A 17709-nucleotide genomic window follows, 5' to 3' on the forward strand; every position below is an offset into this window, starting at 1 on the left:
ACCTGGGAGGTGACAGGAGGTTTGTCCTCTTTTGTAATAATTGGGCACGATTTGGCCCATTAATGGTGTAGTGGAGAACGAGACCGAATCGGACCGGAATCAGGGAGTTGTCACGGTCGATCGGACCTGTTGGAGTGGTTGAACCGCCGGCTGTGGTGGGCCTGGGGTCCGTGGATGGTAAGTGCATTTATTACCGAATGAACCGGCGGTCAGGGAGAGCCATACGCTCTGATGGTTCAGTGATCCGGAGATCGTCTTGGGCCGTGCTCATTAAATGACTGGGTGCATCGGAGACTTGAGGGAGTCTCATGCATTAATGGCAGGTCGTGCCGAATACCTGCAGAGATCTTATGCCTTGATGGCTTGGGGATGGTGGCAGATTGAAGTGGAGTCATGTATTTAGTTGTCAGATCCTTTGGAGGGTTAGGCGGAGATTGGATATTTGGCTAAGGCATGGGCTCGGCGGGGTTGCCTTTTTGGTCGGCGCTCTCTGGTCTCGGCCTTCTGGTCTCGGCCTTCTGGTCTCGGCTCTCTGGTCTCGGCCTTCTGGTCTCGGCCTTCTGTGCTCGGCTCGGCCTATAAGCTCGATCACTTAGATGAGCTCGAGAGCGGAAGAGCCCGAGCACTTGGATGAGCTCGAGGGCGGAAGAGCCCGATCACTTGATGAGCTCGAGGGCGGACGGATTTGGGTGCTATAATTGCATTTGTGGGGTAGTCCATTTTTCCACCAACACTATTAAACAAGATGATGAGTTCAATCTTAACCATCAACTCTTGTTCCAACCCTTCGGAGATAGCTTGATGAACTTAATTTGCGAGTTTTGTCTGCTATGAGCTATTTAGCTCTCACTACCACCAATAACATTACAATAGGTTGTACTTAGACCATCCTTTACAAATTCAAGCACCTCTTACTTGCCATGGCCTTCTCAATACTCGGTTGTCACATCGTCCTGAACTGGTGCAACTTTCCCACCTTCCCCTGATATAAATTCCTACATTCCTAATTTTAGCACACATCAGCTCGACATTGTGGGTATGGTCATTATGTTAAAAATTTCACGTAACACCATGAGCCTATCAATGATCGAGCATCATCTTCATTTCTCTCTTTCTCTCTTCATTTTAGTGCTTTTAGGTCCTCATCCTTTAAGGCTTTTTATGTGGAGTTTCTATTTACCATTTAACCTTATCTAATAGATTAACACTAAATCATGTGCAAATCGCAAAAAAGTACGGTAAACTTATAGAATACCTATAGCAAATAAAGTGACAGAAATTTAAGTGCCAAACCCTGATTTAGGGCCACCATGATGGGAAATTCGACTGTTGCACTGCAAATAATCCTGATATTTATGATTTGTCCAGTGCACATTTCCATGACAATTCAGAGTATCCTTTATGCATTTACAACTTCAACAAATCGTTGCTTATCTACACCTTTCATTCTTAATTTCTTAGAGTCATCAAATTACCTCTCATCGCAGTTTATTAGTTTATCATATGCTTTCTTCCAGTCATCATAAGAACAAGTTTTCATATCCCTTTTCAATGGTGAAAGCTATGATAAAACAAATAACAAGATATCAATAGTTTAGAAGAGAAGAAAGTGTTGCAACATGAGAATGGCGGCCTATAGGTAACGTGTTGTAAGAAACCACACGCATTTGCCATGTCCATGACAGCATAATTTAATGAGATTCATTCAAGCGGAAAAAAATTCATACAATAAATTCATTTCTCTCACAGTTCTTTTTCAACTCAACTATTTCAGAAATATTTTATAAAGGATAAAATACACTGAAATAATACTATGTCTCGGATACTTATATAAAAATCTTTACATGGCATTAAATTTATTTATTTTTTCTACCATAAAACTAATCTATAGTTAATACACCCTAACTTATGCAACCCATTTATCAAACAATTAAACAGATTAAACTGATTAGCTAGATTTTTAACGGGTTAAATAGATTTAAAGAGATTAAGAAAATCGGATTAAATAGATTTCAAACAAATTAGATAAATTTTAAATAGATTAGATAATTATTAAATAAATAAAAAATAAATTAAATAGCCGAAAGTTTAAATCTGAATTCAAGCTAGTTAATAAATAAATTTAGATAGTTTGATTGATCTAAATTTATTTATATCAAACCTAAATCTGTTTAAAATAGATAGTTCGATCGGATCGATGGTTTGGACGATAAATTGCAACGCTTGTAACCCGCTAATTTTTCTTTTCTCGGCGCGTCTCAGAGCCATCTCCATCACAAAGCTCGAGAACTCATCCCCGCCGCCTCCGAGTCCCCTTCCTCACCTCCTCCTCCTGCCAAGAGGCGAGAAGAAGAGGAAGAAAGAAGGGAAAAAAGATTAACGAAAACAAAAAACAAGGAGAGAGGGGAAAAGAAGGCAAACAAAAAAGAAAGAAAATGTCCAAGAAGAAATCTTTCAGCGGATCGACGACGATGACGCTCAAAGACTTCCATGGCGGATCCATCCCTTCCAACCTCCCACTGCCGTCCGCCCCCGGCGTGTACTCTTCTCTTCCTCCTCCTCATAATTCCCCTCCCCACCTCGAGCCCTTCTCGGGAACACCCTCTTACTTCCCAACCCTGCATTCCCAATTCCCCAAAACCTAATTCTCTGATCCTTTTCTTATCTTCTTTTCTTGCAGCTCCGTGAGGCCTCCGGATCGGCTTGCCCCCTGGGGCCCTGCCGCGGTCGGCGCCGCCGGGAAGTCCGACCACCAACGCTCCCGACCCGGATCCGCCGGCGGTGGCACCCGAGCCTTCGACGAGCGGCCGCCCGTGTTTCTTTCCCATCCCGCTAACATCGGCCGCCACTTCGACGAGGACGAACGCAAGCCCTTCGACGCCTCCTCCGCCCCCCGCCGCCCCGCAGCCGTCGACCCCATCCGGCCCACCGCCACAGCGGACCAGAAGCGCCCGATCTCGAGCCCGGATGCCGCCGCCCCTGTCTCTGGGTTCCCCCCGTCTTCCGGCAGCAACGTTGGTCCCCCTCCGAATGCTTGGGCTGCGAGGAAGGAACCTGTGAGCGAGCCGCTGCCCACCCATTCCACCACCACGATGTGGCCCGCCTCGAGACTCGCGCAGGCAAGTGCGGTCGAGAAGATGTCTTCGGGACGGTGGCAGTCGAAGCCGCCTGAGGGTGAGGCCATCAGATTGCAGGAGACGGAAGTTTTCGACCGGAGGTTTGGTGAGAGCGTCCGAATCGTTGGTGTTGGAGATCGGGACTACGAGAAAGAGAGGATGAGGTCCACGGAATACCCTGAAGCCAAGGAAAGAGCTTTAATGGGATATTGTACTGATGGGGCGAGGGACCAGGAGCGGGTGAGATCTCCAGTTTATCCAGAGGTGGAGAGGAATGCAGCTAACTTATACGATGAAGGGGCTCGTTCAACGTCCCGCGAGGGGAGATTCAGTGGGTCGCAGTTGCATCAGCAAGGATTGGTGGAAGTATCGGAGCGTCCGAAGCTGAAGCTACTCCCCAGGACGAAGCCTTCGGAGCCTTCCTCTGAGACACTGGGAATTGCTGACAATCAGGTATTCTGTTGTTTGAATTCTTTAATAATAGTAACTTGGTAAAGTTACCTACTCCTGGTGCCCTTTCGGATTGGATCTCATTAAAATTTGAGTTACCCACTTCCTCAAATCATTCAATAGATTGGTTCTTTTTCAAGTAGTTTAAATATAGTCTTGTTTGATTACGGGTGTTGCTTATTATCTGGTCAATCATGCAGGGATATCAGCCACCTGTGAGCTCAGTGCAGATTGAAAGCGTTCATGAAATGCATCCAACTACAAATCCACTGAAAGCGGCCTCTGCTGGGGCTGATGATGGGAGTAAAGCAGTTGAACGTCCAAGATTGAATCCGAAACCCCGCTTCCTGCCTGTTGAGCAGTCAGATGAAAGTGCTGAACGAACAAGGTTAAAAATCTTGCTTTACTCGTGTCTGCTTAAGTTGTTCTCTTTGCTTACTAGTTTTTGCAGTCATGGATGGTGTCTGCTCTGGTTACTGAGATTTCTTTGCTATTTGATGCACAATGATCTTAGCATTGGAGATGAGGTAAAAACTTGGGCCAATTCTGCTAGTAGGCTTAATTGGTCAATGTCTATCTTATGACACACATGAAAAGCTGATGGCATCTTGAATATAATGGAAGTAAAACATAGAAATTGATTTTCATTAATCTGCTTCTTATGTCCTCCAAAATTCTCAAATTGATGATTAAGTCGGCTTCATGCTGGTGGCTAAGGATCCATAGACAGGAAGGATAAATGGAAGAAAGAGCGACTAACATTCAATTTGTTGAAGGCTGAAGATATGTTGATCTATTATTAAGCCAGCGATGATTGAAGTTGCATTAAAATATTATTCTAGTACTCTTAAGTTCATCTATTCTGAATGCAAAATACATTGAATTTCCATTGTGAATCAGCCTTGAACAGAATTATATAGGTTTTCAACCGATATGCTATATTGCGGAATTCTTCCATCACCTATTTGGGGCTTCCCTTTATACTTGCTAAGCTGAACTGTTGGGCTAAAGTTAAGATGAGACTTGAAGGTTGGATAGGTAATCTTCTCTTTATGCGGTAAGTTGCTACTGACTGATGGCTTTGCTCCATAGCATTTTGCTACTAGATGTCTCCTTTCTAGATGCTTTCATCAATTGTGGAGACTTCGATGCAGTATTTCAGTATGGAAATATCTCAGAACAAGGAAAGATTATGCACCTGAGGAGTTTGGAGGAGAATCCTAAAACTGAGAACTATGAGTAAAGCTTTGCTTAGAAAATGGATATGCGGGCTGCTTTCTTTGTGAGGGTTTATGACTTAAGTAGATATCATTGTTTCATAAGGAAGTCTCCTTGGGATCTACTTGGATAAGTCCTCAAACATATTCAATTTGAAGAGTTATAGTTTAATTATTTCCTGTTATTAACTTTGGAATATGGATTAAATTGTCTAGGGGATGTCAATTCAATTTATGATTTATTGCCCCCTATTTTAGGAAGAAAACCATGGAGTAAGAACATGTCACACATTTTATAAATATGGGAGAGATGCTTTGGGTGTCTTAAAAGATAAAAGTAATTGCATAAAGCTGCAACTTGATGATGTCGATAAGCTTTTCCGAATACTAAAACATAATGTCATATGTGGCTGTGTGGCTGATATGAGACTTGTTCAAATGAATTCTTAATGGATTTAGATTTGATATCCTAATAGTTAGCTCAATCTTTGTAAAATGTTTGGTTTATATTTAGTTGCTCAGGTAATTAATGTTGGACAGTTCTTTTTTCTTTTCTTTTTTTGTTTAAAGATATACAAGGGTAGAAGAAATAATGTGGTTTAGCTGTTTACAACTTGAGGCAGCAAGGCTTCCCTTTACCTCTTGACAAAGCCTCATGGCTGCATCATTTTGAATATCACCTGAAGCTTAAAGATTGGGCTGTTAATATATTCTTTGAGATTTGTAAGTGTTTGGAAAAAACTCGCTAAACCTATTTGCCTTTGTTGCTAGGCATTTTGGAAAGATAGAAGCATAAGGATCTTAATGATGAATCTTTTTTCTTTTTGATTCTTGAAGATGCCTGCATTCACATGTATCAATGATGCCCACATGGGTCCCAATAGATTCAACAGCCAGTACAAGTCATCATGCCCCAAGTATCATGTACCAAGGGGTGTGATTCACAGTGGCTGCTAGATCATCCTCCATAGCTCACCTAGCACATATTGCTTGTACTTGTAATTTTTAGGTACTCTTTTTGATTGAAAGGGAGGTGGAAAAAACTTCAGCCGGCCTGTATTAGCAAAAGTGTAAATATTTACAACATAGAAAAAATCAGCAAACTGAAGAAAAGGTTTACAGATGGAGGACTGTGAAGACAAGTTTTTCTTTGGCCATGGCTGAAGCTTTGATCATGCCAATTTAAGACAGCATATTCGGCAAGTTGTTCATTTTTGACCAAACCTCTCCAAAGGCAGGCATCTGATTAGGATTACAAAGAGCTGACCAATCATTGAAGCATTGGAGGTCATCAGAAGCTACAGAGATCAATTGTTTATAAAATTCTCGCATTTCTTTCTCTCCAGCAAACTCAGGCGAAAGCTGCAAGTAGCATAAGAATAACAGGTTGAATAGGTTTAGATTTTTTTTTTTTTTTTTGTCTTCAAATGAGGCAAAGATTTTCAAAGGAGGATTGTGGATGCAGCACACGGAGCAAATGACATATGGCCTTCCAAATAGTAGCAAAGAAATCTCAGCTACGAAAAAGACAATCATCTGTTTCAGATGCATGTTGACAGAGTACATAGCCCCCAAGGCTTTGTCCTGGCTTCCTTTGAAGCAAACTCTTGTTATTGATCTTTTCTTCTAGCTAAGCCAAAGAAACCATTTAATTTTTTGAGGCACGTGTAAACTCTACAGAGATGAAGCGAAACTGCATTTGATTTCTCTGGTAAGTAAGAATTGGTAAAGAGATGCAGTGGAGAAGACTCCTTTAACATTCATTTTCCACAGCAATTGATCATCATCCGAATTCAATGTAACCAAAGGCAATAAAGAGGATAGCTAACAAAATTATGTGTGTACCTCAAATGTGGGGCAGATTGGTAACCTGATCCTCCAGATACCTGACCTTGAGTTGAGAGTGTGTGCAACTGTGCCATTCTTCCTGCAGCTGTTTTTGTACAAGAAGAAGATAGTTTGTAATGGTGTGTTGCAAATCTAGCTCTCTTTCCAAAACGGGTGCCTTGACCATTTTCAATCTGGAATTTAGTTCTCTTCCAAAACGCCGGATGGTCAGTAACAATGTCATGCCAAAGGCTAGAGCATCTTCTGAAAAGGCTTCCAACACATAGAAAGTCTAACCTTCTTATGATATGCAAATGGTATCTACCTTCTCCATAAGCTTGGGTCATTTGAAAGGAATCTCCAGCCCCATTTAGCAAGTAGTGAAGGGTTCATGTGGCCAATGCCCTTAACACCAAGTCCTTTTTGACAAACAGTTTTCTAGTTAATTTTACAAGAGAACCTAAGGAAGAGGAGCCTCTCCAAAGGAAAGATCTTCTGTAGCAATCGATCTTCTAGATGACCTAAGCAGGTACCTTAAACAGGGACATGAAGTACAGAGGGATAAAATTGAGCACCAAGTTGATTAAGGTGAGATGCTCCCTAGAAGAAAGATATTTACTCTTCCAAGATGCGAGCCTGTTCTCAATCCTCTACACCAAATCATCCAATCTTCTTTCGAAGGTTCTCCTCTGCTCAGTGGTAGAGCAAGGTATTTGAGTAGGAGAGGCACAATGGACAGTTAAGCCAGCAAGCACAGTCCACCCCCGAGGGATGAGCTATGAGCAATAGTAAAAATTGAACTCTTTTGATAATCGATAGATAGCACCGAGATTTGCTTAAAACAGTAGAGGATGGTCTTCAACACACCCATATAATCTTTTCTTGCCCAAGCAAAGACTAATGTATCATCTACATACTGAAGAATTTTTGTCCCGCCACAAATTCAAGAATTCCCCAAACCTTCAAAAATCTTAGCTGAGGCTGCGGCATTAAGCATTCTGCAAAGAGGGTCAACTGATAGAATAAATAGGAAATGAGAGAGGGTCATCTTGCCGTAGTCACCTTCTGCAAAAGATCCAATCCCCTGTCTCACCATCTACATTGATTGCAACCTTGTTCCAAAGGAGGTTCTCCAACCAACAATTCCATCTTGGTGGAAAATTTTTATGCTAAAGCAATCTAAGAAGATAACTGGGAGCAACTTTGTCAAAGGCTTTTGAGAAGTCTAGCTTGCAGATAACCCCGTTCTGCTCTCCTAGTATGATGAAGGATTTCATTAGCACAAAGAATATTGTCCATAATTGACCTTCCTTTGATGTAGGCTGATCGAGTAGCGTCCATTAGCTCCTTCAAGAAGGGTTGAAGCCGGTAAGCAAGTACTTTTGATATTAGTTTTGCGTAGCTATGAATAAGACTGATTGGCCTGAAGTTAGATGGAGTTTTTGCCGCCTCCTTTTTAGGAACTAAGGTGAGGATAGTGTAGTTGATTCTTGCAAGATCAATGTTATGATCAAAACTTTGCTGGAAGAGGTGGAAACTGTCATCCTTGATTAGATCTCAAAAATGCTGGAAAAAGCATATGGAGAAGCCATCTGGACCTGGGTTTTTGTCATCTTTGAAGCTGAAAACTGCTTGTTTTATTTCCTCCAATGAGAGAGGCTATTCAAGCTTGCTGAGAACCAATTGGGGCTGGGGATAGACGCAATTTCAGTCCGAGTCAAGGGGAGGGACCATGAGCACATAGAAAATATTTTTGAAGAATTCTATGAGGACCTTCTTAATTTCATTTTTACCAACGATCTCAGCTCCATTCCAATCAGTAGAGGTGATCGAATCAAATTTCCTTTGGATATGGGCTGTTGTATTTTTTTTAATATAAAATGGGAGAATTTTCATCTTTCTTTTATTGAGTTGTTTAAATATCTACATATTTATACAGCTGTTTTAGTATGTAGAGTTTTTGTGAGGCAACCTGGTGCCCCAGAAGGAGAACTAAGTTAATTGGGTGATCCTATTTATCCAACAAGTTATAGGGGCTCGAAGTTAATGCAGTGTTTCGGTTGAAGTCTTAACTCTTTGGGATCCAGACCAGGCCTTTGATATTTATCATGGACATGACTCTTGTACAGGTATTTGATAGCCTCCTTCATGGCATGACATCCATCTTGGAAGCAAGAAAAGGCATTGCTTTCTCACTTCGTTGACAGCATTGGCCTTGAATTTGAACGCTCGGTTGTTCTTTCTCTCTACATGCTCCAGTTTGTCGGTGTCAGAAGACAATCCCATGCCCTCTTTAATAGACAGCATTGGCCTTGAATTTAAGAACTAGGTTAACAGCTGCATGCTCAAAGAAGCCAGAAGAGTTCCAAGCCCGAGAGACCACATCTGAAATCTCATAATGTGTTAACCAACTTCTGTAAAATAGAGACTTTTGGTTTTGAACAGGACTGCAAAAGATAGCTTGGTGAGAACATGATCAGAGCAGGGATTAGGAAGGGCGACCTCAAAGGTATGCGGACATATGTCATCCCATTTAGTGGAGATCTAGAATCTAACTTTTCCATGATCGGGGACTCTCTATGCTTACACGAGGTGAAATCGTGTCCCTTAAGTGGAAGGTCCAGCATCTGATTCAATCTGATAAAGGAGAGGAAGGCTTTTGAGATCTTTTTGGCTTGTGTTAGTCCATTTCTTTCCTGCATCTTGTATATAGCATTAAAGTCACCAGCCACAATCCAGGGCCCACAAGAGGTGGATCTTATTTGCCTTAATTCTCTCCAGAATAATTTCTTGAGGCCATGAGCAGCAGGTCCATATGCTGTGAAAATCCAACTAAGATTAAGCATTCTATCAAACCACTGCATGGTAGCAGAGAACCTCGGAATCCCCTTCTTTTCAATGTCAAACAACCCCCAGCAGAACCAACTGAATTGCAACTGAACCAAGAGTTGATCCCCCCCCCCCCCCCCCCCCACTTCCGGAATTTGATCTCAGAATAAAGGATGAAGGATTGTCAAATTTTGATTCCTGGATCCCCCCAGCACAACAACATTAGAAGCCAAGAAGTTTTTAACCATTTTTCTCACAGGATTTCCAGGTCCTCTTACATTCTAACAATGTTTTGTAAGATACAAGGTAAGTCATGTTCACGCTGAAGTTTGTAGTCATGTATATTATGGATTGGAATTGAAGGGTAACATATTTATCAAAGAATTGGAGTAGGAAGAATGAGATGGTTGAGGATTTGAAGATCTTTGATGTGCTGCAGTATAAATTTTGATAAACTAAAATTTGATATGCGCCCTTACTGGTTTTTACCATTACATGTGTCTCGGTGTGTTTTCATATATTAGAAGGACAATATATTCTCCCAAAGATTCTTTAATTGATATGAGAGAGATCTTTTATAAATGTGTCTCATTTGAAGAAGAGGTTGTCACTTAAAATTCTAAGTTTGACAAGGAACAAGTCCGTGATGGAAAATAAAATTCTTTCAAAGCACCAATGATAATATGTTAATTGAGATTATGATGTAGTCATGTCAATTTGCAAGGGCCTTAACTTTGCAAGTTTTCAAGAATATATCGTATAAATAAGTTATCCATCTCTGTGTATGTTGGAAGTTTCTAATACATCTTTTTTGTCTGATTTGTAGCGCGTCTGTTTAGGCAGTTAGAGTCTATGTTCCCATGCCGAGTCCTTAAATCTTTTGTGTGGATTCATTGTGGACTAGGTGGAAGCGGTATTGACCATTGAGAATGGAGGTTGATGCTTCAACCTGCTTATTTCCATTGATTGACTAACTTGAGATTGAAGAACTTGAGAATCATTCATTTGTTGGAATATTGATCACTTAATTTATCTGATCTTGGTATCACTGGCTTGACCACATTAAGTTCTTGAATGGGAGAGGAAAAGCACTCAATCCTTGAAGTGGATTATGGTGGTTTCAAATTCAAACAATAAGGAGATGCTGGAAATAGCTAATCTGAATTTCCCCTCCTTTTATTTGATTCAATTTGGAAGTAACCTTTCAAAGCCAGGTCTAAGGACATACCAAGTGATAAAACATGAATTTGGATGTATGATGCTTTCTTCTTGTTTCATATGCAGGTCCCGGTCTTTCAGATGTTATCTTCAGTTTCTTTTAATTATAAAATTGATCTGTCACTTGAAGATCGGCTAACTTTATTTTAATGTATTAGGGGTTAATAACATGGCAATTATCTGCTGTTCCAAATGCATTTATTCATTTGTTCATATCTATTCATTCATGCATTCATTCTAATGTCTTCTCACTTCTGCTGTGTCTTTGTTTGTGTTCATTACCAGTAACTATGCTGGTATCTGCGTTTGCACATGCATGTATATGTAAGTTGATCCATGTGCTCTGAAGTTCCCAAAAGAGTGTATGCTGATTATTTTTGCACGCATTTGTGTGCATATGTGCTGAAATCCTAAATTTTAGTGACTCTGCTATATACAGAAAATGAAAAATTTTCATGTCCCTATAGCCATTCAACTCAAAGGTTTTCCGCTAACAATCTTTTGTAATCAATGTGCTCTAATATGCTGCAAGTTGTGACATATTAAAACTTGTGATAGATGTCCTATTGCAACTTTGAACCTACCAAGAATAGGTCCATCAAAAAAGAAGAACTTAGAAGAATAGGCCATAAATTTCTCTCCCCCCCTCCCCCCATCCCCCACACACAAGCACATGTTATTCCATGTAGAATGCTCAATGGCTTATGGAGTGTGAACCAAATGACTTATGATGACTGTTTGAAAATGTGGAATGTTATTCATCTGCTTAACGATTTTGTAGTCTATTTCTTGCTGTAGGCAAACTGTGTTTGGTGGTGCTCGCCCGCGAGAAATTGTAAGTTTCTGCCCTCCCCAACATATTTAAAATGGTGAAAAGAGAGCTTCTTCTTTGTCCCAGCATTGACACACACCCACTAAATGCCTTGTTTTTAATGTTTGCTTTTTTTTCTGAATATATTTGTGGTGGTGAATCTATTGCAGGTTTTGAAGGAGCGCGGGGTCAATGCTTTTGCTGCTAATGATCTTGACATGACTGTACCAGCTAACAGGTATTGAGTGTTTTCAATGGCTAAATGCTGGTTATGACATGCGATTTTTTTTTTTCCAATTGGTTTGAATAACCTATGCCTTATTAGCTCAAAGAACACAGGAAGTGCTTTTATGGAATCGTTGACAAAAGCATCTTACTTGCTATGTACTTTTATAATCTGTAATAGTCTTTGTAGTTATTGTTCTAGAGTTTAGAACAAGGTTAATCGTCTCGGTACCAGATCTCGTACTGGTACCATGCTGGTATAATGTCGTTAGTCTGGTATGAGGGTTGGTTCGGTGTATGTAGACTCGATATACCTTTGCACCAAGTGTTGGTTGGGTATCAGTATGTTATATAAAATGGCGTGGACTGGTACGGTGAACCTTGTCTAGAAAGTTAATATGAGATAATTCCAATTAAATGTTGCTGCACTGATGGGTTGTAAATCAGTAATTAACCTGCATTCCTAGATGCATATAAGTGCAATTTATATTGTACAACCTACTTTGCCGGAGAGGGAAATACCTATTTACTCTAAATTTGGAGTAGGAATGGTAAATGACATTTAGAAAATTGTAGTTTTAGAATTTTTAATGTAAATAGTCTATTTTTAAGTCTATTATTTCTTTAACTAGTATGGCCATGTTTGAGATGCGGGTTCATGTTTGTATGCTTAAATAAGTTTGTTAAATTCTGTCAATATTCTCTATCTGTTATTAGCTTTCTTTCCTTTCATTGGGGGACTTTCTATGATTGAAATTGAAATAATTGCTTTGCGTATTCTATCCTTAAAGAATGTTAATGTTTTTGGTTACCTGAAAAATGCCTACTTTTCTGTTCTTTTTGTATTTTCCTAACATGTTATAGTCCGAAAGTTAAATGTTGTTGCTAAATTAGGAGTGTATCAAGTTAGCCACCTTCGTGAAGTTTTTATCTTATCACATTGTTTAAATGCATCCTAACTGACTTTGTCTACTGGTGTCTTTTAGGGTTAAAAATGACCTTCTGAAGACTGACCCAAAGCTGGAGCCCGGTCCTACCACCCGGCCTGGTGGAAGGTCTGAGACCTTTACCCTTGTACAAAGGGCCGGAAGGGATCTTGAGAGAAAAGACCATCGGCCTGATGTCGAGAAAGTGGATGTGCAGAGGAGTTCATGGAGGAACAACAGCTGGAGGACAACTAGAGAGATTGAAAAGCCACTGGAACAACCACGCCCAGATCCTGGCAGCTGGCGCAAGCCTGTTGAGGAACCGGAGCCTGATGTCGCAGGGCCTCGTTTTGGGAAAGCAGCCTCTGCGTTGGAGCTTGCTCAAGCTTTCACAAAGCCAGTGTCTGATTGCAGGCCTGAGAACCGCTTCACTGGCCAGAGGAACCTTCCCAGCCGGACTCAGGTGCCCTTTTCCCGTTTGACAGATTACTCCGGGCCCCCCCAAAGACAGTTGAATGGCTATTGATCTCTTTTGAATCAGAGAATGGGTGGTCCACGGGAATTCATTCCTACTGCAAAACACTGGCAACCTGCTGCTGGTATTCTATCTTCAGATATTATGGGTCTTGTTTGTTCTTCTCTCTTTCATTAACCCTGGGAGGTTAGGTGGGTTGCCTTCTGAGAGGCAAGATCCAAGCTGCAGATTTTATTTGACCCCAGAGAATCTGTTTTTACATCATCATTCTCACCAAGGGAGATGGATAATGAAGAAATCTTTCAATCTGTTGCTTTGATCTTTTTGATGACAGAGTTGTGTCTTATAGAAACTGATGCTGAACTGAGAAATTTGAAGATTATTGTGCATTGCTGACATTAATCAAAATCCTAAAAGATTTGGCCCAGAATGTGTACGAGGTATTTCAGCCGTTTACATTGACGATGATGGTCCAAAAAACATGTCACCTGATATGCTTAGAATTGTTGTTTCTTTACTTCTTGGTTTCCTCCTTCCTAACTGGGGGTCCTAGTTTCTTCTTGGGCCCAGGACTTGCAAGCTGCTTTACATAAACATTTCTTTATTGGGGATAATTCTCGACATATTTTCATACGTTGATATATTTTTTTTTGTTTTTTTGATGTCTCTTTCTTCTATATTGGTGTTTGCAACTTGGAATCGAAGCCTGCAAGTTGCGTTTTTCCTTTACCTCTTTTGATCAGCTGATTATTTCCTCTGAGGCTGCTATGGCATTTATAGAGTAGGGTAATGCATTCGTTCAAAACATGGCAGGGGTTTGTTTCCTTAAAGATGTGGAAAAGGGGAAAGCTTTAAGCCATTATTTTGACCTTAAACATATGATTTCCGCTTCTTCAAGCCTGTTATTCATACCAGCATTTTCTGGTAATATGAGGGCCGAAGGCAGTTCTGTTAATCCATTAACAGAAATTATATATATTTTGGCAGATTTAGAATTCTATAGAAGAGATGGAAAACAATTAAATCTTAAACTGACAACAGTCTCCAAGACCTTAGTGACATGTCTTCCGAACTGAAGGGCTTGCAACCATTTATTATATATTGTGGCTTTATGCCCTCAGGGAATTCCAAGCAGCTAACTTTCAATATTGCACAGCAAGCAAATAAGCAAAAAGTAGACTTATAAAACAATTGAATTATGCACAGAAGCACTACAAATTTGCATTATTAAGAAACAACACATAAGTCACAATTTTCCATTTACGTCAAGAAAGCACAAGACATTTTGCTTCTAGTTCTTCAAACGGAGAGCTTCAGAACAAGAAGGCAGCGGGAGAAAACGAAGGCATGACCGTGGGAACTCCATAGTGCCTGCAAAACCAAAAATTTTTATCTAAGTTCTTCTATTCACTTGAAAGAGAATTTTTAGACCAATCCGGCGAACTCTAGAGGAACAGGCCAAACGTCTTGTCAATAAAAGATGGAGGGTGGCCAGCCGAATTACAGCTCACAAGAAGCACTGGAAGACGAGGTCTACCCTCACACATCAAATTATTGGGCATGGCCGGGTCAAAAACATGCAACGCATCGGGTCCAAAGCTACCCTTTGGACTCGATTGCCAACAAATCGAAGTGGAAGCCCCACTTGGACGTAATCATGCATATGGATTAGCGTGCAAGCCAGAGTTTATCGTCTAACCAGGATTCTCAGGCCAAACCTATAAAAATTTTGACTATTCTCAGCCTAGAAGTAGGCCTACTCATGCCCTGGTGAGAAGTGAATGAATAAAGAATAAAATACGCCAGTGCCGCTAGCACTTCACGTTGAATATAAATTTCAGCATGGACTCTGGAATCAGCCATCGGTATTGCAATTATGAAGTCACCTACTGCTCATGCATGCTAAAGTCAGAGGAGTGTTATAAAATCGGCAGATTATAAGTCTAACAGGCTACGTTAAATTAGAAGAAATTATATCCTGTACCATATGTACCATATTAATCATCTTGTCTTCTTTTCGCGGACCTTATTTAAGATGTACTCTTCTTGGTGGTTGGCACATAGAAAACAAAATAATTGGCTTGGTGCATAGCTAAAAATGCCTAAGGAGAAATTGGCAAGGTTAAGAGGCTAGAAAACAGCATTTGGTGTGGATAGAAATACCACATAAAGCCACATCCATACCACCCAACGCACCCTCTCTCCCTCTCATCCATTTGGTTTTCCCGACTGATATAAGGCTGTGTGCTGTTTTGTACAATAAAGACGCTGGCACGGCAAAAGTAAGCAAGTTGTTTCGACCAGTTCTTTCCTCTCTGTGGGTGTGACCATCTGGTTGGTCGCAACCTCCACCGGTTTAAAAATTTAATAAAAGAGACCGAGAGAGAGAGAGATGACTCCGTTGAACAGATGGATGCCCAATGCAACCCACTCTCGGCTTGGAGAATCGCCACGCGAAAAAAACAAGGAACAAAAAAACAAAAGAACTTGATTCATTCTATCGATATCTCCGAAAGCCAAAAAATAGTGTGAAATGGGAATCTCAAAGCGGGCCACGAAGGGAAAGGAGATCTCCTCCTCCCTTCGGATGTCCACATGGAATTTCTATGGTACGCTTTTGGCTTACCCTGGCCGGAACACCGACGAGGCGGCATCGGCCCTGGTAGCTCCACGTCATCCGATCTCGTACGCCACGACCATGCCGTGCGGCCACGTGGCGGGCACTACTAGCACACGGGCGCGCGGCCCGCTGTTCTACTCGCCGGCTTCCTTATCCGGTTACAGAGAGAAAGAGAGAGAGATATATACCGGAAGTCGTCTCGTTCCTTGCGAGCAAAAACCCTCCCCGTCGATTTGGCCCTCGACATCCGCGTTCCACCGCCCCGACCCGCACCCTTCGCGGCGACCCCCGCCGTCGCCACCGTCGTGCCGTCCTCGGAGATAGCGACGAGCGACGGCCTCCACGGCGACGCCGACCCGTGTGAGGGTCTCCGCCGGGGCTTCTCAGCATAAGCGCAAGTCGTCGGGGAAAGCGGCGGTGCCGCTGCCTCCTCCGTCAGCCGTGGGCTCGGCGGCGGCGCCTCCTCCGTCAGCCTCGGGCTCGGCGGAGAGTCCTCCGGCAGAGCCGCGGGACGGCCACAGGGGACGAACTCCAGAAGCCTCATCACTCTCCTTTTTCTTGTTTTCTCGCAGTGACAGGAGTTTACTGCATATTTACAGATTTGCCATTGTTGGCCCTGGCCGGGTAGAGCAAGACACCGCCTCCCGGAACGAAGCTCGGAATTTTGTTTCCCGAGTGCTCTCTTATATGGAGAATCCCTCGACTCCTCGTTGACCATGTGTTTGACCAAAATGCCCTCGCTCGTAATGCGCCTGGCCAGGGTATTTCGGAAATTTAAAGACGTGCCTACCTTCGCCGGCATCCACTCTGTAGGATTAATTGCATTTAAATAATACACTATTGAGAAAATTACATCTTAATTAGTTCTTTTTAGTTTGAATCACTGTTACCCCGCCGTCCATTATTGTTAAGTCAGCGTACGATATGCCCATGTTTATGCTGTTGTTCCTAAATTATCCCGGAGACCTTGGGATGATGTGCATATTTTAATGGGGTTGCTCATGAGCAGATTGGGATATACCGCATACTTAGAAGGCAAATGCAGGCTGCACTAGCCAAGCCGCACCAAACCGGCCCTCGGGATAGGGCGGATCCACCGACGATCTCCATACCTCCTCGGATGAAAGTGCTTGAACTCTAGGATAACAACGTATATATGAGTTTGTTTTTTTTGAGTGATAACAACTTGAAAATATAACAACCATGGAGCTCACCCAAATAGGTTAGGTGGATAGTATTATTTGAATTTTTTGGTCCGATATAAGCATTTAAGAACTACTCACTGTATAGCAGATATAGGACTAACCACATGTATGCATGGATTCTCATATGCTACTGACATTTTAAGCCCTAGCATTCAGGCTAAGGTTCTAAATTTATTCAAATTTAGTAACAAGTATCATAAATCCAATTACAGGCACCATAATTAACACGTGATCAGCTCAAGTAATCCAATACCATCTGTAATAACTAATGGATCTATACAAACATTTAATTAGTTCTACATCGGATATGATTGAGTAGATCTTGGATATTTATACAAAAAATCTAAATAAGACCTTCTACGTAATCTTATAAGAAACGTGAGAGCTCTTGATCCTCCTTACGAGCTCCATGTCCATGTGTGCTCCTCTAGAAGTCATGCTGTTGATTTGCTATGAGAAAGTTTGTCCTTCCATGAACTGGTCTCTGAGGCCCTCAGGATGATCCTTGCCATCGGTTCACCATCTTTGGTGACTCTGGCCTATGCGCACCACCAGAACAATGGGCAAAGCAATCGATGCACAGTGAGGAGATGTGGAGCTCAACATCGCCATGGCCATCGAGGTGCTCGGCTGCCTTCTAGAGGTCATGAACCTCTAGATCGACAACAGGAAGTCAGAGACGTCCTTTGCCAAAGGCCACATCGATAACCTCTATGCTCCTATCACCGGGGAGAGACGTCCTCTTGTAGGCCTCAAAATATGCATGATTGGCGAATTTTGTAAGATAGTT

At 41.8% G+C, this 17709-nt stretch overlaps 1 protein-coding gene across 1 annotated transcript; it reads left to right on the top strand.

Annotated features, from left to right (window-relative positions):
- The first annotated feature begins 2182 nt into the window (after positions 1–2182).
- On the top strand, positions 2183–13708 carry LOC103712631 (uncharacterized). Its single transcript, XM_008799202.6, has 6 exons — positions 2183–2539; positions 2681–3569; positions 3767–3954; positions 11456–11492; positions 11639–11706; positions 12680–13708. The coding sequence occupies exons 1-6, from the start codon at positions 2436–2438 to the stop codon at positions 13143–13145; spliced, it is 1752 nt and encodes a 583-aa protein (XP_008797424.3). The 5' UTR covers positions 2183–2435; the 3' UTR covers positions 13146–13708.
- The last annotated feature ends 4001 nt before the right edge of the window (positions 13709–17709 follow it).

This window comes from Phoenix dactylifera, chromosome 9, assembly GCF_051530095.1.
Source record: "Phoenix dactylifera cultivar Ajwa chromosome 9, Ajwa_hap1_PhDact_Kaust_v1.1, whole genome shotgun sequence".
NCBI classification, from domain to species: Eukaryota; Viridiplantae; Streptophyta; class Magnoliopsida; order Arecales; family Arecaceae; genus Phoenix; species Phoenix dactylifera.